The sequence below is a fragment of the Gasterosteus aculeatus genome, chromosome 20 (genome assembly GCF_964276395.1).
Source record: "Gasterosteus aculeatus chromosome 20, fGasAcu3.hap1.1, whole genome shotgun sequence".
In the NCBI taxonomy this organism is placed as follows: Eukaryota; Metazoa; Chordata; class Actinopteri; order Perciformes; family Gasterosteidae; genus Gasterosteus; species Gasterosteus aculeatus.
The window spans coordinates 9,727,337-9,754,592 of record NC_135707.1 but is presented as its reverse complement, the minus strand read 5'-3'; the positions used below and the strand labels follow the sequence as shown (position 1 = coordinate 9,754,592).

Sequence of the window (27,256 nt, the reverse complement as noted above, 5' to 3'; positions counted from 1 at the left end):
CTCCTTGCAACCACAACATCCCTTTATATAAAAGTACCATTTAAGTGATGAGTTGAGGAACAATAAAGCACCATTGCTTTGAAAAGGAGATTGGCTGTACTGGCTCAGATTTGGTGACCCAACAGAGATGAGATGCGGGCTGGAAGTGTTTTCTGGCATCAGTCTAATCCCAGTCTTAAACCCCAAATATTGAGATAAACCATCACGTAATCAGATCGAATTTATCAGAAAAAACATGTTTTTTTCTCTACATTCTTTTCTTCTCCTCTAGCTTCAGACTATTATTAGGCTCCCCCTCAGTTAAACTCTTTCTCCTCTTTCCTGCCTCTTGCATTTGTCAGTCTTCTTCCTTCTGCCATTTAACAGCCTCTTAACCCATTAAAACCAATGATTAGTATATCTGAATTTCACAACCAAAATTCAACAGAAAGACATGAACCTTGTATAAATGTATGTCATTTGTTAATTTGTTATGTTAGCAAAGCTGTGAAAATATTCTTTGACGATTTAATATACATTTGCTAAGAATATTTATCTCACGAACCAGTGGCCAGAGATCAGATGTGCGATCAGCTGTCATGTGAGATTATTCATATACTATCTGAATATCACACCAAATACAGTCGACTATAGATGCAATAGCGGACAGACAAAATAAGTAAAATGGCAATAAAACAATTTATTCCATTACAGGATCACACACACACACACACTGATTATTAAGTGATTCCAATCTATTCACATAACAAGCATGATGTTGTGGCCAAAATTATACAAATGGCTTAGCTGCTTCCGTTAGACATCAAGTCACACCCAAAAGCAAAGACTCAGTCGTTGTCGATCATATCATTTCTACATAAGGACGCTCTTTTGCGTTCATTTCTGTCTCTCTCTGGCTCCAAAAGCCTTGCTCGCCATAACCATGGAAACAGGGAAAGCCCCACACGTTGCCAAGGAAACCAGAGTGTAAATATTTTTTCCTGACAAGTATGAAAGCTTTTTCTGCAATGCTGCTTCTCTCTGAGTGTGAATGTGGGTGTGTGTATTCCCCATGTGGTCCCATTTGACGGGGAAAGCTCTGATTCAGCTGTGTCTGCAACACCGATTGGTTCACTTGGCCATGTCCTCGGCCACGGCCTTCCCCATCTTATCCTTCAGGTACGCCAACTTGTGCCATTCTGTCTTCAGCTCAAGCCACTCGTAATATGGCACCTGAAAGAGGAACAAAATGAAAGATTTGAAAACATTCCTTTTCAGAGCTACTAAGCTTCTCATTATCGGTACGTGCTTAAGAAAAAAACACATTTACAGAAACATTGAAGAATGTTGGTTTTTAGTCTCAGTTGCACTGCGGTTGCCTTGTTTCTTTTGCAGCAATGCAAACCTGAGGAGGCAAGTACTGGCGAAGGAGTTTGTCCTGGATGAGAGCGAGCGTTTGCTTTGGCCTTGATGAGACAGAGCTGCAGCAGCAGCAGCTCTATTTATACCACAGCCCATCGTACTACTTGCTCTCCCAAGGTACCGGTCCATTGTCCGCATCGCCTTAGACTGTCAGATAGTGTGGCTTGTTTGCCTCCCTTCTCTGCAATATGTCTTACTATCACAGCAAAGATAAGATCAAATAATCCCTTATTAGTCCTGCAGCGGTGGCTAAAACAAGAATCCTCGAGGATTGAAATGAAGTATTTTATAGCTTCACAGGTTTCAAGTCTATTAAACACACCAGGAAATTTGTAATGCAATTAATGAGTGTAATGTAAGTTGATCTGCCGAACAAGCAGCTCAGCACACCCTATGCTCGCGAAGTAGACTTAATAACCTGTTCACCGTTAAAAAACAAAAGACTGCCACAGAGACGGGTTAAACCTCCTGCCTCTACCTACCTCCACTGTGATGAAACCAGCCAACCGGAGATGTCGTTTCATCATGGCAAACCGTCCCAGAAGGTCTTTACTCTTTGAGCCAAAGTTTGAAAAGTCCCAGGCTAAGAAAGCAAGTCTAAAAACAGGTGGAGAACGATGAAAGCAAGGACGAAAGAAAATAACTTCAGACAGCTAGAGAAAAAGACGCAACTTCAGAAAAGCATAAATAAATCTTTTAACAACCAAGGCCTGTAGGATTCTCGTCTTTGACTCACCGATGTGCCCCTACAGGTAAAGCCTGGTCTCCTCCTCCACTGGGAAGGTGGGGGGCTCTCAGCATCAACATGTCAACTGGTTTGTTGTCACAATCCACCACCATCTCACCATCTGATTGGAGAAAGACATGTCAGTCGTTTAATATCTCTGAATGTTCATCCTTCACTCCTACAGAGAACTTTTAATTAATTTTAATCTTTTAAAGCTCCGGTTAACAGAGGAACTGGCAGCACATTGTGTATGTGATCTCAAGGTGTTTCCTGTGTGGGCTTCTTACCAATAGTCCATCCGTAAACAGTGCCAACGCCAGTGCGAAGGGCCTCTGTCTTCCCACCGACCAGACTATGTAAACTCCCTCTGAGACTGCTCTGCAGGGGAGAGAGGTGGGAGCTCTTGACTGGAACAGACAGGGCCTCCAGGGAGAAGGGAGTATCTAAGGAACACTGGTGCTCGAAGTGGAGTGTAGCAGCAACATGGAGGAGCTTCAGCTGATAATTCTCCACCCGAGCTGGACTGCCCACTACGGACAGAAAAAGACGACAGAAATAGAATCCGTGGTGCCAGAACATAACATTTTTTTTTTTTTAAAGAATGTTTTAGTTATCAGGCTTTGGATCTGGAAGAATTGTGTCTTACCGGCCAGTTTGGTAACGTGATTCTGTTGCAGGAGGGGGCTGAGGTAATGGGGCTTGGTCTGCTGCAGCACACATAAAGCCCAAACCACATCCGTCTGTAAGAAGGGCTCCAGCCCAGAGAGAGAGCCCTCCAGCACATAGTGAACCTGTGGCACATACCAAGAATACGGTTAAAAAGGCGGGAAGTAGAAGCCACCACGTGCAATCAACACAAAGCCTATCTAATATACATTATTACCTTGCTAAAGAACTCTTCTCCTTTGCTGGGCTGGAAGCTCAGTCTGGCAAAGGTCATGAGCAGATTACAAAGCTGAAGGGCGCTGTACTTCTGATGGTTTTCAGTGAAGTGCTGGTGAGACAACGTACGGAGAGTGTTACACAGTGAGCGACACAATTTGTATTCAAATACGGAGCACTTGTGAGCAAAATGAACTAAATTAAGAGTTAGCGATGATCAAACTGACCTCAGCAAAGGCCTCAAAGAGCGGGATGTGGAGCCATTTAAGGAAGCCCAGTGATTTAGCACAGCGCGTGACGTCGGCGGAGCTGACCTCAGGGACTCTGGGTAACAACTCGGAGGCCATTCGCTGAAATACCTGAGAGTGGTGGAAATTTAACTTCCCTATGGAAAGAGCAATGACAAAGTTAGTAGGGTTAGAATTATAAAATGTATTACTGAGCAGACAGCGCTTTAACGTCTTCTGATTTGCACCAGACATTAAGCGGTTTAATAATGATAATTTGGCCCAGTAGTCCAGCATTGGAATAGTTAAGCTTTATAGTTGACAGATTAGATGTTTTCATATTTATTCCATTTCTCTGCACTGCACTTATCTGCGTTCTGATGCCATACCAGCTATAAAACATCTTTAACAAAGGCACAGAAAGCCAAAGCCAAACCAAAAAATGACAGATGTGGCAACAAAGGCAGGAATGTACACTGTAGTAAATCGGTTGATGCCTTCCTTCTGTATTAATACGTAACAATCAGTGTTATTACCGTAAGCAAAAGCCATGTCCAGTATGAGAGGAGTGGGGAACTCCGACGATGACTTTTGGAGAAGGTGGTAGGACAAAGCTCTGAGCAGCGGGACCGATCTGCGGCCCTGAGCTGCCAAAGACACACAGGTTTTGCGGATCTCCTCTGCTGAAAAGCCCTCTGCAAGCTCCAAAGCCTGTAATAGAGACAGATAGTATTGCTAGATGTGTTTTGAGATTTAGTGCCAGTGACCTTCATTTGCATGATCCCTTAGATTTAGGGTAAACTTATGTAGTTCATAGGTGTACAAATCTGCTACTTGCCCAAGAAAGTGATTCAAACTGGACGCTCTAGACGGTGCTTACTCATCGCTAACCATATAATTGGTATGTTTTTCAATCAATATGCTTACATTGTATACCATAAAATGCATGTGATATATGCTTTCATGACGGTACAACATCATTTTCCAGTTCCTTCTTAAAAGGGAAAACACTTGCAAGCGTTTAGAGACTGCAATTATTTTTCTGGTTCCTAAAAAAACTGGTGTAGTACTGTGTATACAGTTAAGGCACGGTTCACTTGTTTAACCAAAGAATTAACATGCAAACGGATGTTTGTTTTTTACTTTGATACCTTGTCTTCGAGTCGGTCTATCAAGGTAGGTGACATTCGTTGTCCATTCGAAATCAATGCACTGACAGTTTTAGCATCAGCAATTTCAGTCCAACGCAGTTCCAGCTGTTTTAATGCAGCATTCACTATTGCCACATCCTGCTGTGCTTTCCTGCTTGCTCCCCAATCTGCCAGATAGCCCAACTGCTTGTAGGTTAGCCTGCGGACTCGCCAGAGAACCTCAGTCTGGACAGAATTGAGTACTGAATCGGTGGGGGGCAAACCGATGATCCACAAAGCTCGCAGGAGGGCCACTAGATTGCCATTCCACACCGCAGACACCTGCAAGAAAACCACACACAGACACAAGGAAGCAATTTTAACAGGATAGACGAGGGCCTTAGGGAGGGATAAGTCGTCAGTGACTTCCTTACCTGCCGGGATATCATATTCATCATATCCAGTATCCTTGGATCGCTCATCAGTTCTGCCTTTTCTTCCTTAAACTTGCCCTTTGTCCTCAGCACCGCCACGGTCCACTTCATCAGGGCGTTGGCGGCTTGATTTCCATTCTTTCCATGCTTCTCCCAGGCCAACAGGATGTCCTCCGGCACCACCGCCTTGTCCAACAGCTCGTCCAGCTGGGTCTGCGTAGGCATTGTTGGAAACTGGTCTTCCTTGTTAATTGTCCTTCCCTCGCACATTGACCTTTCTGTGACCCGTGGCCAGCCCTGAGCCCTCTTTACGCCTGCACACCCAGCTACGGGCGGAGGCAGGCGGGCTGCACCGGCTGACGTCTTGGAGGCGACCCTGGAGAGCAGACGGGCATATCTGCCCAAAAGGCGGCTGGCCATCGGGTCTGAGGGACAAGGGGGCGGCCACGGGAGGGAAGGAAAGCGATGGATTCTTACAATTCAGCAGCCGACATCACCATCTTACGCCAAACCTACGGGGCAGTGGAGACTTGTTAAGCCACGAGCTACCGGGTCTAAGGGTTATCTCAACAATGAGCAGATTCTTTATTTCTTCAATTTAATAAAAGCCACAAATGCATACTGTGAAATATCCACCTTTATGTTAACCAAACCATCGTTAGTTGGCCAGGTCTTATTAAGCACTAGCGGTGTAATGTTACCAGCAAGTAAACCGTCACGGTTCACGATGGCATCAATCTAGCTAGGTTGGGATTAGTTATGTCTGTTTCAATAACTTTGATAGTAAGGACATCCCACGCGTTAAGGTGTGGTGTTAGCGGAAGCGGCAGTCTGGGGAGTGAATGTTGCTTCTGTCATGTAACGTTAACGTTGAATCCTGACCTTGTCGCTAAAACCAAGAGACGCTGTGAGACACCGCTGGCCGGCAGCGCTTCATTCATCATAAAACTGAGCATTAATAGGACAGGAGGAAGTAACTGTCTTTATTTCCTCATCGTAAGACCGTCAGCTTTCATATTGAAGAATGACTTACCTGTAATTAACGATTACAGAAAGCTGTTCACATGGAGCTATCTGTCAGATGGAGTCGCGCGGAGATGACGTCACGGAGAGACGTCACGTGACGCAACTGTAATTGGCCACAAACCAAATACTTCAGCGACTCAAACTACGACTCCTTGAGAGTGAAATCGACTGCGCCAACAGCTCGAATAATATCTATATGGTATACGTGATGTAACGTCAGCAAGTGTTTTAAAAAAACTCTTATTGGACAGCAATTTTACTGTTTATTTTTTGGAGTATCTAAGAATTCGCACCGCATATAAACATATTTAAAAACAGTTCTAGCTCCATAAATACTATTTTCTGCATTTCCTTTAACATTGCTTTGATTAAATATCCACTGTCACTCTACCGTACTAACAGTATTGACTCTTTTAAACACAGCTTATCTAACCTGGCTCTTATTTACCCAGCATGCAGTATGTTCTTGGCAGGAACAGTTAAGGGACAGGGTGACCTCCATTTTACTAACCTCTCTTCATCACTGGATTCTACCATTTATTAGCATTCAAAGTGATGGATTCTTAAAAAGAGTTGTGTTCCCATTTCGTGAAATGATTCACCTTAATATCTAGTATTACACACGTAGAGGTTAAAACAGGCTGCAGAGGATTATCTAGTATCATCTGCAGCCTGTTTTAACCTCTACGTGTAACTATGATTCTGAAAGAAGTTCTTGATATTTGCCTCTGCTGACGCATTTGGGATATAATGACCCTCAGCAAGGCACAGGTTACCGCTTAAACTGACTTAAATGTCAACGACAGCATGACTCAGAATTTAGTTGTGGAACTGTATGTCACTCTAAATTCCAATCTGTAGACACAAATAATAAACGAGGTGAACACACCTGCAGAGAGGAGTCTAATAATCAAATGTAATGGACAGAAGTAGCGTGTGGTCATCAGAGTACACACATAGCCAGTTACTGCAGCACTCAGCCAGTAGGGGGCCGAGTGGACATGCTCACACCATTGACATGCTCCTGCCATTGACTTGCCTCCGCGGTCGACGCTACCTCTTTAACCCTGCTGACGAGCTGGAATTGGCATTATGTGTGACTGCAGATTAACTACATCTACCGGCTATTTCCTTCCTTCGTATTTGCTTTTGTGGCGCCACTGACTGTCAGTCCTGGTTGCGGCCCAGGTGTCGGACACTGGATTGTGCGTGTTGGTTTTGTCTCTTGTCATAGTACGCAGTTACGTATGTGGCAGCCGGAAACACGGCTCATTTTTCCCTCTAGTAATGCCAGTAAAGTCAAATGCTTACTATATCACAGCACATGTAACGTCTAGTGGAACATTAATTGTTAATTGAGCCAGTTTAATGTCAGGTTCACTGGTAGGAGTGACATTGGTCCATGTTAACCTTCACTGGTCCTTTCCTCTTCACACCAATCAGTTTATCAGGAAAAGAAACGTGCAGAGAGTAGATAAGAGATACCAGCATAGCTTGATATGAGTGTATTTGTGTATAGCGTTGTGTGTGACCTCCCTAGGGGTGACATTGTTGCTACCTGAAGTACCATGTTACGCATGTAGACATCTTGAAACGCGTGTTTAATCATCTCGGTGTGTATGTGTTCAAAGGTATTTGTGCGCATGTCTCTGAAAAAGGGGAGTTGTTGCGCATAAAAGGTTTTTTTCCCAGATATTCAGTTCTGTTTCTGAACATTGTTGTATGAGTGCGAGAGGGAGAGAACCAGGCAGTGTGTTTGGGACTGGACCCTAGTTGCCAAAATTCCGGGGGCCAAGAAGAAGGATCGAGTGGTCTGGACCTCCATTGATTTAGGAGAGCAGTCCCCTAACACACCTGCAACCATGACTAAAAAGGTAAGACTCGTTCATTGTTTGGTAGATGGGATACTTTGAGACGTAGAGTTTGGTTGAAGTTGTTCTTTCTATCACTAAGCGAATGCTGGTGAACCACTCGATGAATCCAGTCACACACATGTGTATGCATGTAAACACTCTGCCAATCACCATCTGCCTTTAGGACACGTATGACATGTTCGAGATGAATGGAGATACGGACAAGAAGAAGAATAAAAAGATGAAAAAGAAGGAAAAAATGGAGGGCATGAAAAAAGAAATTGATATTGTAAGTAAAGTGGAGATATTTCGTATTAACCCTTCATTAACAAGCATCAAGTTACAAACATCCTGCTGAAGAAATGACCTTGATTAACTCTTATTTACCCTCTAAACATTGCGGCTTCTCTGAATGATTGTTCTGTCTCATCCTGCAGGACGACCATGAGATTACAATTGAAGAACTAGAATCGAGGTACAACACTAATGTTACAAAGGTAAGACACTTAATGACGTTCTTTCTTTAATGGGTGCCTTTCTTTTGCACACGCCTTTTTTCTCTTTCACCCCTCATTCAAAATCCCTCGGTGAAGGCCCATTAGTTATAAAGATAATGACTTTTCCAAAGTTTGTACTTTTTCTAACCAATCTAGCGCATTATTCTTAATCCGTTTTCTATTGTCCATTCACAGGGTTTGACCTCCACCTTTGCCGCACAAGTGTTGGAGAGAGACGGTCCGAACGAACTGAAGCCCCCCAAAGGAACTCCAGAGTATGTGAAGTTCGCCAGGCAACTGGCTGGAGGGCTGCAGTGTCTGATGTGGGTCGCAGCTGTCATCTGCTTCATCGCCTTTGGAATTGAATTTGCGAGAGGGAACGTCGCCTCCTTTGACAATGTATGTTGTATGTCTATTTGACGTTTTTATGCTTTGGTGGGGGAAAAAAACAACCAAAAAATGCATTTTGGGCTTAAGCCGAAAGGAATGGAAACTATATTTCTGTGGTAATATGATAATATCTTCTTTCCCTCTTCAGCTTTACTTGGCTATCACTCTCATTGCCGTCGTTGTGGTAACTGGTTGCTTTGGTTACTACCAAGAATTCAAGAGTACCAACATCATTGCCAGCTTCAAGAATCTGGTGCCTCAGGTGAGTCGCATGCAACCAATTTTAAAAAATGCAGTTGCATGTCTGCACACTAGTCTTGTTTTTTTCATATCACTTTTTTGTTTTCCTCTCCCAATATCCCCAAACAGCAAGCCATTGTCATCCGCGATGGCCAGAAAAACCAGATCAACGCCCGGCAGTTGGTGGTGGGGGATGTGGTGGAGATCAAAGGAGGAGACAGAGTCCCTGCTGACATTCGCATCATCTCTAGTCAGGCCTGCAAGGTAGATCACACGCACACTTTAATTTATAACATCACTAAGCATTAATCATACGTGCATTGAAGCAATCTCTGACTCCTGTTTGGTTCACATGAATGACTTTTTATATTTTGCTAAAGTTGGTTTGCTAGTATTTGAAATACTAATTTCCACCCTTTAATTACAGCACCTGAGTAAGCTGACCAGTGTAATGAAGTAACTTTTTATAAAGATAATATACTGATACAAGGCCAATTGGGCTATTTGTTGTGTCTGAGCACGACGCAGATGGAGATCAAATCACTGTTGTAAATAGTGCCATTTCTGTTGGAACAGTCCTTCCCCATTAAACCATGTAGACATGTAATGATCTGTGTGTGAATATACTGTGTGTGCCAGGTGGACAACTCGTCTTTGACAGGCGAGTCTGAGCCACAGACCAGGAGTCCAGAATGTACACATGAGAATCCGCTGGAGACTAGAAATGTTGCTTTCTTTTCTACTACTTGTCTGGAAGGTACATTACATACTCTACTTTATTTACAATCCCTGGACTAGATATGATCTGTTTAGTCCACTTTTATCATTTTTTTTTATCCAACTCAAGAATACCTTCTCCTTTCAGGTATAGCTACTGGCATGATCATCAGCACTGGTGATCGCACAATCATTGGTCGAATTGCCAGCTTGGCGAGTGGCGTCGGCAACGAAAAGACACCCATTGCCATAGAGATCGAACATTTTGTCGACATCATCGCCGGTCTTGCAATCCTTTTCGGGTTCACCTTCTTCGTGGTTGCCATGTTCATCGGATATCAATTCCTCGAAGCCATGATCTTCTTCATGGCTATCGTGGTGGCTTATGTGCCGGAGGGGCTGCTTGCTACAGTTACTGTGAGTCACCTCAACAATTGTTGCATGTTGTCTTGTGTCCATTATTTCCATCATCCTGAATCTATGAAAGCTCATTTCTGAGCGATGGCACCAGTGCAAAGCCTGCGTATTAGTGAATATAAGCCAATGGGATGTTGTTGATTTAGTTAATCACATATGCTGCGTGCTCTGTACCAACCTGACGCCTTGTTAACAGGTTTGTCTGTCTCTGACTGCTAAACGGCTTGCCAGGAAGAACTGCGTAGTGAAGAACCTGGAGGCTGTGGAGACATTGGGTTCGCTTGCCTACACACCAGACATGTTGTGTTTCTAACAGTTCTGTTGAGTTCAAGGACATTGTGCAGAGTACAGAGTTGGAAATATGTTTGATTTCTATTAAGTTATTACAACGTGCATGTACAGTACCAGTCAAAAATGTGGTCACATTTTCTCATTCAATTCAATGCGAAGGTGTGTCCAAACTTTTGACTTATACTGTGTGTACATTGTACACGTGTAACACTTGTGTCTTCAGGCTCGACTTCCGTGATCTGTTCTGATAAGACGGGTACGCTCACCCAGAACAGGATGACTGTAGCTCACCTTTGGTTCGACAACCACATCCACGCTGCTGACACCACTGAAGATCAGTCAGGTAAACACAGGAACACGGATCCATCCATCCATCCATTGTGGCCAGGGTTATAATGCCAATATAATATAGGGGATGAATGGTCTTTTTCAGTAGGTAATGTAATATTTTGGTTTGATGATGTGTGTTTTTCCAGGGCAGAGTTTTGATCAGTCATCAGAAACCTGGCGTTCACTGGCGAGGATCGCTACGCTGTGCAACAGAGCGACGTTCAGACCTGATCAAGAAGACGTACCTGTTCCTAAGGTACGAGTACAGTTTTCATTTGTTGTCAACATCCACGTGAGATGAGAAAATACCTCATCTTTCTCTGCTTTAATTGTTCATTCGTTATTCAATTCATTCAAAGAAAAAGGTGTGTTTGATTACGTCTCTTCGCGTCTCGCACAGAGGCTGGTGGTGGGAGACGCATCAGAGACGGCTCTGCTGAAGTTCACCGAGCTCACCGTGGGGAACGTCATGGACTACCGCAACCGCTTCAAGAAAGCGGTGGAGCTGCCCTTCAACTCCACCAACAAGTTCCAGGTGAGTGTGGGACTCCTTACGGATTACTGCATTATAAACCAGATTAGTGGGCTAAGCGTTTTTTTCATATGTTATCATTGTAATTTCCTTTTTTGACGATGCAATACTAGTGTTCTGTAATCCTCTGATTTACGGTGGATCGAGGTGCTCTGATCAATTTAAATGTAGCTCCTATCAACCATTTCTCTCTCTCCCTCTCTCTCTCTCTCTCTCTCTCTCTCTCTCTCCAGCTATCTATTCATGAACTGGAGGATCCTCTGGACCTACGCTACCTGTTGGTGATGAAAGGGGCACCAGAACGTATCTTGGAGCGCTGCTCCACCATCTTGATAAAAGGCCAGGAGCTTCCTCTGGATGAACAGTGGAGTGAAGCCTTTCAGACGGCCTATATGGACCTGGGAGGACTGGGAGAGAGAGTACTGGGTGAGGGAGTGCTGCCTATGACCCATAAAGCAATTAGACATGTGATCAAAACTTGACTTTATGTTTACAAAAATGTACAATATGAAATGATAATACAGTACTATACTATAATTAGCTGTGGCTTTCCTTTTTCCCCCCTGCTAGGTTTCTGTCATCTCCATCTAAGTGAGAAGGAATATCCTCGTGGCTCTCAATTTGACCCTGACGAGATGAATTTCCCCACGTCAGGATTGTGCTTTGCTGGCCTCATCTCTATGATTGACCCCCCAAGAGCCACTGTACCTGATGCAGTGATGAAATGTCGTACCGCTGGCATCAGGGTGTGTCCACATTGTTGACATAGGTTTTTACATACGGCTACTTTATTTTTATTTTTTTCTAAATATGAGATACTGCTTTTTGAAAAATGTCTCTTCAGGTCATCATGGTAACCGGGGACCATCCGATTACGGCAAGGGCAATAGCAGCTAACGTTGGGATCATCACAGAAGGCAGTGAAACAGTGGAAGACATTGCGGAGAGAAAGCGTATTCCTGTTGAACAAGTAAACAAGAGGTATCGGCACAACTGCTGGCGACAATTTATACAATGTTCATCCACATACCAAGTACCAATCCATTGCAGTATAATGTTTATTTCTCACTGCGTGATCACATCCTACGTCCTCGTCTTATCACACTCATTTCTCTGCACTGCGGTGTCCGAACAAATGTTCCTTTTGTCTATTTACTTTGTGTTGCTGTGCTTTGTGTCTGCAGGGACGCCCGTGCTTGCGTGATCAGTGGTGGTCAGCTGAAAGACATGAGCAGTGAGGACCTGGATGACGCACTGCGAAACCATCCTGAGATGGTATTTGCTAGAACATCTCCTCAGCAGAAACTGATTATTGTGGAGAGTTGTCAACGTTTGGTAAATACGCACAAAACACACACACATCTCATACCTGTATCCTCTTAATCCTATGACGTGAATGTACATTTATTTCAGAAGAGTGTGTATGATCAGACCACATTTTCCGGCTCAGATGGCTTTATTTCTCCCCCCAACAGGGCTCTATTGTTGCAGTGACGGGTGACGGTGTCAATGACTCGCCGGCTCTTAAGAAGGCTGATATCGGTGTCGCCATGGGGATCGCGGGATCTGACGCTGCCAAGAACGCTGCAGACATGATCCTGTTGGACGACAACTTTGCTTCTATTGTCACTGGAGTGGAGCAGGGTGAGACTGTGGGCTTTGACATCACAATCTTAACTCAAGGTTCACAGTCTGGCACATGAACTACGCGTCTGTTCATGGAGGTTTCGGTCATTTTAGATATTAATAAATCTGTAAGTAAGTAAAACAAGTAAATAGTTTTAATAGATTGCCATTTACTACAATGCCCTAAAACTCAAAAGAGAACTGTATTATAAAAAGTTATCACATTATTCTAGTGGGTACTATATGCACTTTAACTAAGTAAAAAAATATACTGATTAGTGACTTGTTTATCTATGTTGAGTTTATTGAACCAATTGATTGAGTTGAAGTTTGTATAAATATGTCTGTGTGTGTGTGTGTGTGTGTGTGTGTGTGTGTGTGTGTGTGTGTGTGTGTGTGTGTGTTTAGGCCGTCTCATCTTTGACAACTTGAAGAAGTCTATTGCCTACACGCTAACCAAGAACATTCCTGAGCTGACTCCATATCTGATCTACATCACCGTCAGTGTGCCTCTTCCTCTGGGCTGCATCACTATTCTCTTCATCGAACTGGCAACTGACATTGTGAGTTATTGGGATTAGATCCGCAAGAAAGCACATTACTTCACGGCACTGGCTATTTCCTTTTTTCCCCCAAAGATGATCATTGTCTAATGTTTGATTTGCGTTTCATTGAGATGATTCTTGGACAGCTACTTATCGTACCCTTTTATAAGGACTGATTTGGCGACCTTGATAGTAAATGTGCTCGTGTTGCTCCTTTACAGTTCCCCTCCGTCTCTCTGGCTTACGAGAAAGCAGAGAGTGACATCATGCACCTGAAGCCCAGGAACCCTCGTTGTCATCGTCTGGTAAACGAAGCCCTGGCTGTGTACTCCTACTTTCAGATAGGTGAGACTGTGTGAGTCTGCGCTGGTCAACACAACATGCACCCCGGATCTATTACTGTATTGACCTCTACGTTGAACCAAATGTTTGTGTCTTTGAGCCACGTCCCCTAATAGAGCAAGATTATACACTGCTGAGATAGTATGGACAATCTTTAAATTTCTTGTTTATCTTGTTTTCAGGAGCCATTCAGTCTTTTGCAGGTTTTACAGATTATTTTGCAGCCATGGCCCAGGAGGGCTGGTTCCCACTCTTGTGTGTCGGCCTGCGCTCTAAGTGGGAGAATGCTCATCTTCAAGACGTACAGGACAGCTATGGACAAGAATGGGTTCGTCTACACTTTTTCTGTCACATGTCTGGATCCTGAGGTGTTTTTTAGTTCAAGAGAATAGTGTAATTTTTAACAGTAATCTCCTCCCTTATGACCCCTGCTCACAGACCTTCAGTCAGAGGTTGTACCAGGAGTATACGTGCTACACCGTCTTTTTTGTCAGCATAGAGATCTGTCAGATCTCAGACGTGCTGATCAGGAAAACTCGACGTCTCTCGGTGTTCCAGCAAGGCTTTTTCAGGTCAGTGAAGAAGAGCCATCGCTAACTTATTCAAGTGCCAGCGTTGTCTGTGTGACGGGAACAAGAGTTATGCTGCATCCACAGTTATTAACACAATGAGGAGAACTCGCCATTGTTCCAACTTCAGACTGTTGAGACATCGTTCCGTTATTCCAATGTGGTTATTTTGTTTCTTTCCGTGCAGGAACCGTGTCCTGGTTTCTGCCATAGTCTTCCAGCTCCTTCTGGGTAATCTGCTTTGTTACTGCCCTGGAATGCCCAATATCTTCAACTTCATGCCAATCAGGTAAAGGCACACGGAGGTGACCATCTGAAATCCAGGCTCAGAATGGAGTAGAAGAAATAATACAAACTTTAATGGAAACATGAATATGAAGCCTGTAGAAAGTTATTTAGCATAACAAGAGCTGTGGCATGTGGTCTAATGATCCATATGTTGTTTTCTCACCAGAGTCCAGTGGTGGTTTATTCCTGTTCCATATGGTATTTTGATCTTTGTTTATGATGAGATCAGGAAATTAGGAGTCCGAAGATATCCAGGAAGTAAGCACAGATTCTGAAACATCCATTCACCGATCACAATTTTACATCTCTACACATATTCAGTATTTATTAATTCATGGATTGTCTTCTTTTAGGTTGGTGGGATCAGGAATTATACTACTGAAACCACTGCGACTTTCTGTCGTTCGTCAAACAACAGAATACTGAAAACCCAGAAGTCTTTTCCCTATTCACCATACATCAACATGATCTATGTATTTATGGCTTAAATTATCTTTTAATATTACCATTACATGGAAATTTGAGGCTCTGGCAAATAAGTAACACGGTAATAATGAATGAAAGTGATTGATCATTTACACAGATGTATAGTGTTGCAGCTCTTTGACTGTGGTTGCACTTTATTTGTTCTAATAAAACATTTTAAGGCCGGTGTTGATCTCAAATCGATAACAAAAGTGGTGCTTTGTCTTTTTTTACAATTTTGTATTGATCCATGTATGTGTGTGTGTGTGTTTTTTAAAGTTGTACATCTACACAAGTCAAAGTTGGTGCCGGATCATTGTGAAATTCTTAATCCATCAATATAATCATGTCACAACCATGGAGCCACAGCCGGTTTCAACACATTCCGAAATACAACTTTAACAATGAGGCTGCCTCTGAAAACATAGCATCACACACAAAACAGCAGTACATGATGAGAGCTGAAAATGCAATTTATTACCAAAGATCGAAGATTGATGGTTTAAATATTGTACTGCTGTTGACATCTTGACAAAATCCATTTTTTAAACAACATACTTAAGGCACAGACTTCACCTTTTTTGTTGTTTTCAAGAAAAAAAAGACCTTCCTGGTCCAGGACTAAACCAAATCTCTTACACATACTGTGTTTTTGTTGAAGGGCTCTCTCTTCCATAAAAGTCTCAACAATACAACAAGCTCCGGTTAATATTGTGCGTATTTAATAACCAGTAGAAAAACAATTTTAATATGGCCACAAATGATAGAGAGAATCATTTTCCTGTCTCTTCTACCTCCCACAGCATGAACTTGTTGTCCCAGTGAAATGCTCAAAAAACTATGATTTAACACGTCTATATATACTCACAAGTACCTTCATGCTACTTCTTCTCTCTCTTTCTACACAATGGCTTCCTCCACCTCTACTCGACTTTCCAGATGGCGATCTTGCCATCTCTGCTTGCAGAGCCACTGAGGACGTATCGGTCCTCAGCAGAGCAAAGTGTCTGGATGCTGTCTGAATGGGCCTGCAGCTCCTTGACCACCGCGTGGCTTTCTGTGTCCAGCACCAGCACCGGACCTCCCAGCTGCCCGGCACTCTGACCCTCGGAACCGTCCCGGCCCCGACAGCCCACCCAGATCTGAGGGTAGGAGCATCGGGGGGCATCGAGAGGAGGTAGGTAGGGTTTAGGTGGGGGGGTATATACAATAGGTGCACAGGCAGAAAATGGTGTTAGAGTTACACAAACTCATAACCACTTAAGGAACTATAAGTAAAAGCAGCTATAGTTTGAATTATTCATAATGTGTTTGTAATCCTTAAATATCCCATTAAACCGTAGCAAAACGAAAGTGTTCAACACCCATTACATATTTAAACAAGTTAGTACTCGTATGTTAGTCACCTGGTCCTTCACTCGGATCATGCAGGTGACTCCGGAGCTGCCAGGCAGGGGGATTCTCTTAGATGGCCGCCTGTGATTGTCAGTGTGCCAGAGACACAACTCCCCTGAGTCTGCACAGCCCGTCCACAATTGACCTCGCTGCTCAGAACAATGCGAAGAGCCAAAAGGGTTTTAACGCAAACAAACATGTATGGCAGCCGAATGAATATGTAAGAATTGCTGAGTATTGAAAATTCACCTCGGGGACGATGATGAAGCTGCTGAAGCTGCTTGAAATACTCGGTACGTCATCGGGAAATGCCATTCTTCTTTGTGGAGTCCCACTCTTTTTCAGTTCCACGATGCAGTCTCCACAGCCTGCACACAGACAGGAACCTTTCAGAAAGCCATTATCAGGTTCTGCTGGTAGGATGCATTTCGAAAGTAATGTGTGGACGCTATCGGCCGAGTGCAGGCGTGTTTGGATGTAGGTCTCGTAGATGCCATGCAGTTCACACTATGAAATGAGAATAACTACATTGGCAAAGAAGAAAATGAAAAGCCTCCCTGACAGACAGAGTTGGGTGCATTCAGCCAATGAGCAGCAAAGAGGCTTTCAGTGGAGAATAAAAGATGCTACAGGAGTTTGTCATTCAAGTGGTGTGAAATACTTTATGCATGAAGGCAAATGGGTTGACTCACGGCACCACAGTGTCCCATCGTAGATCCCAATGGAGGACAGGCGGTCACAGCTGAGGTGGAGTTGTCGCTTCACTTTGAGACTGGCCGTGTCCCACTGCAGAATCGTCCCATCACAGCTGCAGGAGTATGCCCGCTGACTGGGAAAGGCAGTTTGGCTCATTCTTTCACTTTTGTTTTCACGCAACGAATCAATTTAAAGAAGCTTTTTAAATAATATTTCACCAGATAAAATTGATATCTTTACGAGAGGTCATCCAATCTCTACCTGTTGTGTTGATCTCTGGGGTCCAATGTGAGTCCAGTCACTTCATGTCTGTGCTCCGTCAGCTGTTTGTTGCACGACATGCTTTGAGTGTCAATGATGTAGATTACTGAGTCCTGAGAGCCGATCCACACTTGCTCACATACCAATCCCAGCATGCAGTTCTACTGGGAGGAGATGCAACATGTTTACTGTGTTCCAAATCATTTTTAACTTTGACACCATAATGCAGCTGCCCACTCAAAGCATGTACAGTTGCATGCGGTATACATTTAATTGGGTCCTTGAACTTTGACTCTCTTGCTCATATATCCAGATCACCAGCTTTCTTTCTCATTGAAGTTGTATCCCCCAATAACTTTAAACAGAATTTCATGTGTAAAGTTTATGGAGTTCTTTTGGAAATGAATGTTGCTTCCAGTGAGTACAGCACGTCTGCTCTCACCAGCTGTGACGCGCCGACCTGGATGCAGTCCTGCTGCATGGACCAGCTGGCTGCGTCAAACACCACCACTTTGCCCCCAGTGAGAGCCACCCACAGCTTTGGGTTCCTCTCGATCTTTGAGTCATTGCCAGTCAGCTGACCTGGAGTGAGCCAGAAAGAGACAAAGGTGAGAGAGCTGAATGCATGCAGGGCGGTTTAGTTTGTAGGGACACCACTACCGTTAAAATGGAAAACAGTATTTTACATTTGATTTATAAATTTGTCTTGAGTGGCCGTAAACACATTTACATATTATAGAATAACAATGAGTTAGTACCTGGTGTGTATAGCAGCACTTGCACAGTCTGCGGTTCAGCCAGGTCCAGCGATGGGTTGATCTTGTGTTTTAGAGTCTCTGAGGTAGTTTTAGGCACCATCAAGGGCACTGGTCAGAGAGAAAATTAATTTATAAACTATACAGAAATAATAAATTCAAGCTAAAAGGAGCAGTTCAATTAGTTGCTCTACATACAATTTATCCATCAACTTCTTTTGACAATCCATGAATTATTTCTTTCACAAAAGCAAAAATTGTTCAATGTTGTTTGAGGCGGTGTCATTTTCTGCACCATTTTCTTCCATTTTATTGAACAAATCCAATCAATTCTATGAAGGATAATGGAAATCAAGATTTGAATCAGCATGTATCTAAGCAAAGTAATGCTATTTAGAAGCAGTACAAGAATGAGCTCAGACCTTCATGTTTGATTTTATCAAAGTAGGCCAACTTCGAGGCGGCATCGATGGACCTCTGTGTCCGTAAGCAGCGTGTGACCGCATCCATTAACAGGACGTTGGTTAGAGCCTCAGTCATGTACTGAGGGTCCTGAAGAGACAGTTAATTAACCATATGTTGACAAAACGTTAGTATTAACACAAATAATGTGCTTTAAAAATAAAAAAACACGTTGGGCCTCATTCACCAAATGTTCTCAAGAACAAATTTGTGCTTAATCCCAATTTACGCAGTTTTTACGTCATTCTAAGACCTGCGAACAATTCCGCTGTTTAGGAGCACGTCATGAATCACACGTGGACTTTTCTTAGGAGCTTTTTGAAGAACAAATGTAAAAAACAACTTAAAAGCAATATTGGTGAATGAGGCCCAGTGAATTTTGACCCACTTTGTCAAAAAATAACTGAATCACTGTTTTTATTTCAATTGTCAGTAGCAGTGAAAAATGGCCTCCACAAATATTCGCTTTTCATTCATTTACTCTCAATGAAGTCGCAGGTCAGACTTTGCCATTGTATACATTTGACCATGGGAATCTTCCCAGTGGGTCAATGAACGGTTTCTTTATGGATCCCGGAGTGTTCATTATTCCAGAGGTGGGCCATCGATCCTCGTACCTTGTGCCGGTCGGCCATCTTGCGTCCGGCCCACATCTCTCGCACGACGAGGTTCCAGAGTTCGGTCTCTGTCTTCAGATTGGCCTCAAACACCTCAACCCTCCCAGAGGTCTTGATGTGGAGTGAAGGAATACGAAGAAGTAGAAAGGAAGCTGATGCAATCTTCACCTCCTGCACAAATATCGGGAAGTTGTTTATTGAAATAGGAGAGCGGGATTGAATGAAGTACCCAGAGATAACATGATTCTAGAGAAAGTTACACTTGACCTGTATGTCTCTGAACTTTGTGATTTCCAGGAAGCCCTGTGGTCCGACAGTAAGTAAGATGAGACGTTTCTGAGTCATGGCAATTTTACCAACGCCAAGGGAGGTCTTGACACACGACGACAACTTGTACACACACTCGCTATTGTCAAGATGGTCTACGACCTCAGAGGGCAAGTCGAAGTCTTGTGCCTCGGCTTCCGTCTCTTTCCACAAGGTGTAGAAGACCCGAAACAGTTCGGGGACGACCTGCCTTGGCTGTCCTGGGACGGAGATGCAAGCACACATTAAAACATTTTCAACAACAAAGAGGCCTTGAGGGGGAGAGCGACATCTGCAATTTCAAGCTTAACACGCACATTAAACCTCTCACTCAAACTGATTAAGTTAGTTACACATTTGACCACAGCTGTGTCAGAATAGTGCATTTTATTGTTCTTCATGTGTTACTAAATGGCCTTCTGGATTCCACAGAGCGGTCAAAACAGAATCCTACACGTCAATTACAATTTTCATACAAAAAATATTGATACTGCTGCTTTAATGGACTCTAATCTGAAAACTGTTCTAGAAATCTTCAATAAGTTCAAGTATAATACACATTATAAAATAATATAGTGCATCTATGTTGACTTTGGTTGAACATTTTTTGCATTGAAACGTGATAAGGTTTTGTGTGTGTGGGAGCACAAGGGAGCGTGCTGTAGAGACTCTGCTTCACGCCCACAGAGAGTTAAATGAGAGCAACAGATCATCTGCCTGATGACACCATGTCGACAACAAGTGATGTAATCGATTCAAAAGGATTTCATGTACTGCTTGAAAAAAAATAATGTGCGAGCGTCACTTTCAAGTCCACCATCAAAGGATTGTGAAAAATGCATTAGAAACACAACGCCTTCAAGATTCCTCCAATCATCCACCGTGGACTTGGATCTGAATCGGCACCAGTGATGGGTTTGACTTTTTAGTACTTTGCCTTAACTGCTGGTTACAAAATACTCACTCAGATATCCGATACCAAAAGCACTAAACCACACGCATGCACACAGAAACACACACACGCACCATCCTGCCTGTCCCGACTCACCATCTGTTAGAGCATCAAATAAACGATGTATGGTTGCTACGTCCTTAACAATGCCGCACTCCTGAACGCAACGCACAAACTCTTCCTGATGCAGATGCTTTTGGGGAAGCTTGAATTTCTTGACCTGGTCATCAGGCTGCACCGACAGCTTCTCATTCTCTGTCCTCACCTGACAGGGGAGAATCAAAAGGCAAAATCGCATGCATCGTCACCACGTCGCTGCCAAATCGAGGCCGACTTATAAAATCGCCACGCGTTTTGTTGAGTTTGCATCCATCCACCACATCCAACTGACTTTGAGTATGAATCTCTTGAGCTCCGGTTGCCTGTCGGCTTGCAGTCTCTCCTCCCGGTGCAGAGAGTCCACGAGCCATGTGACCAGCTGTGTGGGGAAGATGGCGGTGTCGGTCCTGTAAAGGTTCTGGAAGTCGCCGAGAGCGTCCAGCCGCCGCCAACACAATGTGCTAATGAAACCACGCAGGTAGTAGAATCTGCAGAGACAGGAGACAGAACTGATGAGGGAAAGGATAACAACGTCAAACAAGGGCCTCAAGGACAACAAAAGCACAATACCTGGCCAGCAGCGCGGGGTTCTCGTGTTGGACAGAGAAGATGGCTTTGCCGAGCAGCCCGATCAGCTCACTGTAATAACTTTGGACAGAATGGAAGGACAGAGCGGCTGGGAAATCTGGGAGCTTAAACAGTGTTGCCGGTTTAGGAGGATTCCTCGGCGCTAGGACACAAAGAGGTAGGGAGAAAATGTAAGGAGAAGAAGGAGAGCAGAGAAACTTTTGATCTTTTCCAGACATTATATCTATCTGGAAGGTTTGTGCCTCCGTCGATGTCCCACCGTGGTCAGACGCAATGATCCTCGACTGCGCTGAATTTCTCTTGAAGCTGGTAGTCGTGTCGTCTTCGAGGTTCGGGAGGCTCATCCCCCGTCTCGTGCTCACCTGGATCCCCGGAGTAGAGCTCTTTCTCCGGGCTTGAATCTCCTGCATGGTGGGTCTGCGTGGGGCCTCAACCATAGCTTTCATCCTGAACAACACATGAGAAACACAACGCCCGGCTACTACTGAATCTGGCCCCAACAACTGGATTGACATGTATTCTCAGTATACTGATGTTGTTTGAGACTTTTTTTAAAGGTGTTTAAGAACTTACCTCTGCATCTCAGAACGAGTGCTGTGTTCCAATCGAGCAAAATCGTCAATTTTCTTGTTGAGCCGATCCTTGAGGAAGAAATGGAAGATGTGCGTTTCCAACACCTGCAACACAGCCGTGTCAATTCGAAGATGAGCACCTCGCCATTCAAGTTACATGTAAATTCATATATATATATATATATTTAAATATACATTTAGTGAGTGTGTACCTGTTTGTAAAACAGCTGTTCCGATGGCTCTCTGCTTTTCAAGAACGCTTCACTGTTAAACACTCGATGTTCGTAGTTTAGGTGACTGCTAACATCCCTGTTATAAACACGCACATGTATGAATTGACAAACTGTATTTTTTAGTGGAAAGGCGGGTTGGATCTCAGACGGAGCACAAGCTGAACCTGAATATGTTGACCATCAGTTCCAGTGCGATCCTCTGGATGTCGCGGTTCAGATTGTGTTGCCACGCTCTTCTTTTGGCCCTCTGCTCCGTGACGTCAGTGCAACTCGCGCGGTGGCATTCATACAGGTCAAAATGAATCTGCAGTGTCTGACACCTGCAAAAACACATTCATGCTGTATAAAGTAATAAAACATGTATAAACATATTCATGTACAGGTTTGAGAAGCGGATCAGTAAAGCTCGCATGTCTGACGAGTGATCTTTTTACTACTTGCAGAAATGAGAAAAGAGTTGCATCATTCTGGGCACCTCTGTGTGAAGCAGTCTGCGGCAGCCGAAGGGATCCCTGGCAGGTCCAGCGTCTCAGAACAGGAAGTGGAGACACTTCCATTATCAATGTTGATCAGGACCAGATCATCTGTTTCCTGGAAGGAGGAAGATTGAGAATAAAATAAAAAAATCTCTTGTACCCTCTTGTACATGTAATCACAAGAAAACAAAAAGACTCAAATGAAATAAAACGTTTTCACCTAGAATCACCTAGAATCGTGACTGCACTTTATGTTTAATATTTTTTAACTTTTTAAATACTTTAAATTTTTAACTTTAACTTTTCTCTTTCTATTCTCTTGTTTTATACTAACCCATAGCCTTATTCTACTAACCCATTGCATTAGCATTTCATTTTATTTTATTACTTGTGCACTGCTGTCTTGTTGTCTATTGTTACACTGTCTACTGTAACGCACCAACCGCCAAGACAAATTCCTTGTATGTTTGACATATTTTGGCAATAAATGTTTCCTGATTCCTGATTCCTGACTAAAAGTTTCTAAAATTGTTAAATCTGCTGTAGATCCTCCTTCATTTTAAATGTATTGCCTCTTAAAATCCAAGCAGTCCATTAGGATTTTTGTGTACTCACAGTAGCAACTTCTTTGAAGTGGCTGAGATGGCATCCCATGAGGAAGGCTGTGGGGGCCATGACGAAGTCCAGCATGCTTCTGGCCAGGACAGGGACGTATGGCTGCTGCCATGACAAAGGCTGGACATGAAACATCAGTATCACAGTATGAAATGTGTCCTTTTTCATAATTGGGATTTAGTTTCAACATCCAACGATACATTCATGCAAAAGGTTTTTTTACATTCCTCAATCTCAGCAGGAGGTTCCTCGTTTCTACTACGGCAGCTCTACTGTTCACCCACGAGCCACAGAGCCGCGAGCTCCCTCAAAACAGTCGGACCAACTCAACAAAATGGTTATGAGATCATAGTTGTATCATAGATGAGTTTTGAATATATTAATTCAGTAGAAATTCTAGGGAGAGACTGTTCTCCTCCCCCACCTTGTAGCCTTAGCAGACACCTATTTTTCAACGGACCTGCAGAAAAAGTAAGAAGCTCTCCGCCACCAGCGTGAGTGTGGCCCAATCAGCAGAGAACAACACCACCCGCTGCTCCTGCAGGAGACAAGAAAGCCCCTACAGAGACGGGGAGCCCAGATACAGACACAGATAGTTAATCTTCCTCGCGGTTCACGCGCATCAATTCAACAGAGGTTTTTGACGTTGTAGTACCTGTAGTAGCTGCTGTGGCCTGAAACTGAAGAAGGGCAGATGCAGGTCTAAATCTATAGTTGGATGGTCCTTGTCTTCTCTGGATGGTAACACAATGGTCAGAGGACACAAGTTAAACGTCTGCAAAAAACAAACACGGTGTTACAGGTTGTTTTCTTCTGTGGTCGGTCCACAGGGTTCGTACACGCTCACCACCAATATGAACCTGATTGATCCTGACTCATCATATTATGAACGTTAACACTTTCAGGAACACTTTTACCACATTGCACACACACACACACACACCAAATGTAGTTGTCCAGGTGGGGGGACAGGCACCAGCGCCAGTTTGGTTGCAAACTCCTTCACTCTCTTCTCCATGTCAGATAATGGGCAAGTTCTTAGCTGGATTGACAGACTGACGAAGGACAGACAGACACAGACAGCAAGATGGTGATTTGTTTTATCCGGTGCAGCTGAACCGATTGAATTTGTTGTTTTTTAACACCGTTTCTCACCATGAAAGACAGTCTTTGAGTGCAGTGAAGTAAGGATACTTGGATATGACACAGAAACTGTAGGCAGAGAAAAGTCTAGGAAACTTTAAAGATGCAGCCCCGTTCTTCAAGACAGACGTCCCTTCCTGTATAAATACAGGAAAGACAGTAAATTGTGTGGGCATTATTGAAACCAGGGTCTTTTTCTGGGTCTTAAATACATTTTTATTTGCATCATATCAGAGATTGATTTTAGCAGTAAATTATAGTGCTGTGAAGTACAACATGAGTACCAGTATTGGTCGGTAACATTGCATTACTACTCCGTGGGTTTTGTTGCCAACGACATCGGTGAAAACCAGGAAGTGGAATTGTTCATCTTTCTGTTCGTTGGTCACTTGAAGCCCACCTAGAAAACAATAAAACACACAACATAGGCATGATATAGTACAGTTACACATATAAAATTAAATCCATTTTCCACTGCTGTATGCCTGAACAATTGTGCAAGTTAAAAAATAAAATATCTCAATTGTGTGTAGGAAATACCTGGGAAGCAGAGCTGAGGTAGAGCCATGAGGTCAATGTCTTTAGGAACACTGAGGTCTTCACTTCCGCACGCTGAAATAATACAAAAGTAAATCAGGCAAATATCTGATCCTAATGATAACAAGGGTGAAATTAGGCCGACGACAAATCACAAAACTAAAGGGGAACAAAATGTTGGAGGCAGAAGTTTTTTATCTGAAAACTGAAGCCGGTTGCTGAGCAAGATGTGGATGGAAAGTACCAACAAACAGACAGCACACCTTGGATGGAAGTTGCTACAGCTGATGGAGGTTGTTCCCTTTTCCTCCAGAGAAAAGAGCGCCGCCTCCTCGCATGTGATCTCACTGCTTCACTCTCAGCTGGCGATCTGCTAACGAAGGGAGGCGCCAGGACATGCAGAACCTCCGGCTCCACCAGGAGGTGCTCTGGAGATCCATTTATGTTAATGGCCTAAGAGAGGGACGGCAATTATCTCATCGTAATTAGCTTTTCATCTACAGCACACATATTATACATGAATTCATGTGGCTTATTTAATTGAAGAGAGAAGGACATGCTGATTAATTGATCCCACTTCAATATTTGTGTTGCGTTTTCTCTCCCTTGCTCATTGCACAATTACTCAACGCCAAAGACGGTCTTCTTTGCAGAGTTGAAAAAAAATAATCGGCAAATTAAAATCTAGAGACAATTTTGCCTTCATTTTCAAACATTCTTTAGGGGGCATATTTTTCTCATTATTAGATACGGGGAGGAAGCCTGAAAGAGAGAGTTTTGAATCCAGACAACTGGTACCGTTTGATTGACTTTCCTAGTTAATGTAATAAAAGCATTTAAACATGGATATGCTCATCATACTGAAGAATCAAAACGAGCAAAACGTAACCTCCTGGTATAAAAAACATTCAAACAATGAAATGATTGAGGCTCTAAACACAAGTTATTCCCTCAATGACTACAACGGCACTAACAGTTTTCAGTTTACAGCCACGTGTGTGTATGATTTGCATTAGGAGGCGAGTACCTGGTAGACTTCTTGGAGTTTGTCGCTAGATGCTCCAAGGACCACACATGCTTCCAGCAGAACAGGAGGCGAATGGTCGGCCATCACTGGCACCAGCCCAGGATCCGGTTGGACCAGCAGAACGGGGTCAACTCAGACCTGCTGGGTCCCAACGACTGACAGAAACCAGGAGGAGCAGAGAGGGCAGTCGGACAGAGGAGGGGAAGAAAACGTGTTTTCTCATTTGCATGGGGGGAAAAAAATGCACGTATCGGCTAAATAAAGTCACATGACTGCTTGTTTTCCAACTCGGTATAAACGCCGCTGTTCTCATCAACAACAACTTCTAAAGGCTAAGTCACATTTTTCAGAGAAACAGTTCCTCTGTTATTACCGCGAAGAATCAGAGTTGAATTTGATTTGATCACATCAGATTAAACGATGCAATAATCTAATTTTCTAATCATGTTATAAGAATGTGGTCCACCGCTTTATTGAACATTTTTTAATACAGAAAAAGGACTGATTTAATGAAAGCAATTGATTTATATCCACAATTCAAATAAAGTGTCCTTAAAACTCAGCAGCAAAGTGTATTAACTGCAACATTTTCCGGGATCGTCTCACAATCCAGTGAAATACTTTAACTGAATCATAACCCATGATATTTGACAATTTAGTACACTGTGGTATTGGATTCCTGTGTGAATCAGTCTTTGGAACAAAATATAGTGTGCAGAGCAGAATAGGAAGATGCACACGCAAAGGCAGAGAAAATGAATGGGCCGTGCTTATAACATTTTAATATCATCATATGTGCATATACATGTTTTATCCTTATTTTAATGTTGAAGTTTTATTGGAATAGTTTCATCTTTGTAATTATTGGAATTGAATGATAACTAATCAAAGAATTCCAAGCATACCTGAAGTGCTGAATCATCCCTGCAGCGTTAGTGAAGGCGCACCAGCTGGCCTGCTGCTGATCATAATTCATATGATCCTGGATACACGGGGCACATTCCACATTAAGCCATGACGACACAGTAACCGTGTCACGTCTGCTTATATGACACAAACTCACAACAGATACAAAGTTTTTACGTCTACATTCTTTTTATCAGCTGCGAATCAAATCCAGAAAACTCAATCAAACAAGGTACTTATCTGGCGGTCATGAACAGTGGCTAATCTATTATAATGCATAAACATTTTATTATCATTATTGTTATTTAGAGGGCATGGTATCAAAAAAGTACAGAACAGGAAAACCGTTGAGTGATCCTGCTGTGAGCTGCATGACCCCTTCAGGCTGCAGCAGGTCTTTACTGCGAGGCCTTTATGGGCCAAAGCAACACTGTGTGCATAATGTGACACACTATTCTGTAGTCACCTTTATACACCTACAACTATACAACCAATGCAAGATACACTTTTAGCACGGACGTTAGAATTCATCAAAGTCTTACAACATACATTTACAATTAGGACTGTTTTATTGCGCCTGAGACTCGTGACACTGCGTCACAAGCTGCACGGATCAGATGATGTTTCCATTCTGTCGCCAACGACATTTTAAAGTCTTTTAAAGTCTTTAAAAGTTACGCCTTCTTC

General features: G+C 43.2%; 3 protein-coding genes across 3 annotated transcripts; 1 reads left to right on the top strand and 2 right to left on the bottom strand.

Moving 5' to 3' along the window:
• Window positions 1-659: 659 nt before the first annotated feature.
• tbrg4 (transforming growth factor beta regulator 4) lies at window positions 660-5,974 on the bottom strand. The gene is made up of 11 exons (XM_040164247.2): window positions 5,835-5,974; window positions 4,802-5,313; window positions 4,389-4,709; window positions 3,774-3,948; window positions 3,238-3,395; window positions 3,012-3,122; window positions 2,775-2,919; window positions 2,416-2,658; window positions 2,138-2,249; window positions 1,884-1,998; window positions 660-1,212 (listed from the first exon to the last, which is right to left on the bottom strand). The coding sequence occupies exons 2-11, from the start codon at window positions 5,219-5,221 to the stop codon at window positions 1,111-1,113; spliced, it is 1,902 nt and encodes a 633-aa protein (XP_040020181.1). The 5' UTR covers window positions 5,222-5,313; window positions 5,835-5,974; the 3' UTR covers window positions 660-1,110.
• Window positions 5,975-6,684: 710 nt separating this feature from the next.
• On the top strand, window positions 6,685-15,141 carry LOC120810035 (potassium-transporting ATPase alpha chain 1). The gene is made up of 24 exons (XM_040164246.2): window positions 6,685-7,701; window positions 7,865-7,969; window positions 8,118-8,177; window positions 8,373-8,576; window positions 8,716-8,829; window positions 8,937-9,071; window positions 9,447-9,564; window positions 9,673-9,941; window positions 10,138-10,216; window positions 10,456-10,575; window positions 10,709-10,818; window positions 10,963-11,097; window positions 11,328-11,520; window positions 11,665-11,840; window positions 11,939-12,075; window positions 12,279-12,429; window positions 12,570-12,738; window positions 13,129-13,283; window positions 13,487-13,610; window positions 13,790-13,935; window positions 14,046-14,179; window positions 14,364-14,465; window positions 14,631-14,722; window positions 14,818-15,141. Exons 1-24 carry the CDS (start codon window positions 7,690-7,692, stop codon window positions 14,844-14,846), a joined length of 3,069 nt encoding a protein of 1,022 aa, XP_040020180.1. The 5' UTR covers window positions 6,685-7,689; the 3' UTR covers window positions 14,847-15,141.
• A 243-nt stretch (window positions 15,142-15,384) lies between these two features.
• On the bottom strand, window positions 15,385-26,655 carry LOC120810034 (DENN domain-containing protein 3). Its single transcript, XM_040164245.2, has 28 exons — window positions 26,569-26,655; window positions 25,664-25,818; window positions 24,900-25,089; window positions 24,640-24,711; window positions 24,384-24,499; window positions 24,112-24,236; window positions 23,900-24,011; window positions 23,612-23,731; window positions 23,417-23,515; window positions 22,957-23,076; window positions 22,341-22,456; window positions 22,030-22,185; window positions 21,845-21,941; window positions 21,634-21,737; window positions 21,320-21,507; window positions 21,043-21,202; window positions 20,765-20,960; window positions 20,470-20,638; window positions 19,383-19,642; window positions 19,116-19,286; window positions 18,459-18,588; window positions 18,040-18,147; window positions 17,724-17,863; window positions 17,282-17,442; window positions 17,017-17,153; window positions 16,574-16,692; window positions 16,336-16,473; window positions 15,385-16,071 (listed from the first exon to the last, which is right to left on the bottom strand). Exons 2-28 carry the CDS (start codon window positions 25,745-25,747, stop codon window positions 15,853-15,855), a joined length of 3,807 nt encoding a protein of 1,268 aa, XP_040020179.2. The 5' UTR covers window positions 25,748-25,818; window positions 26,569-26,655; the 3' UTR covers window positions 15,385-15,852.
• Window positions 26,656-27,256: the final 601 nt, after the last annotated feature.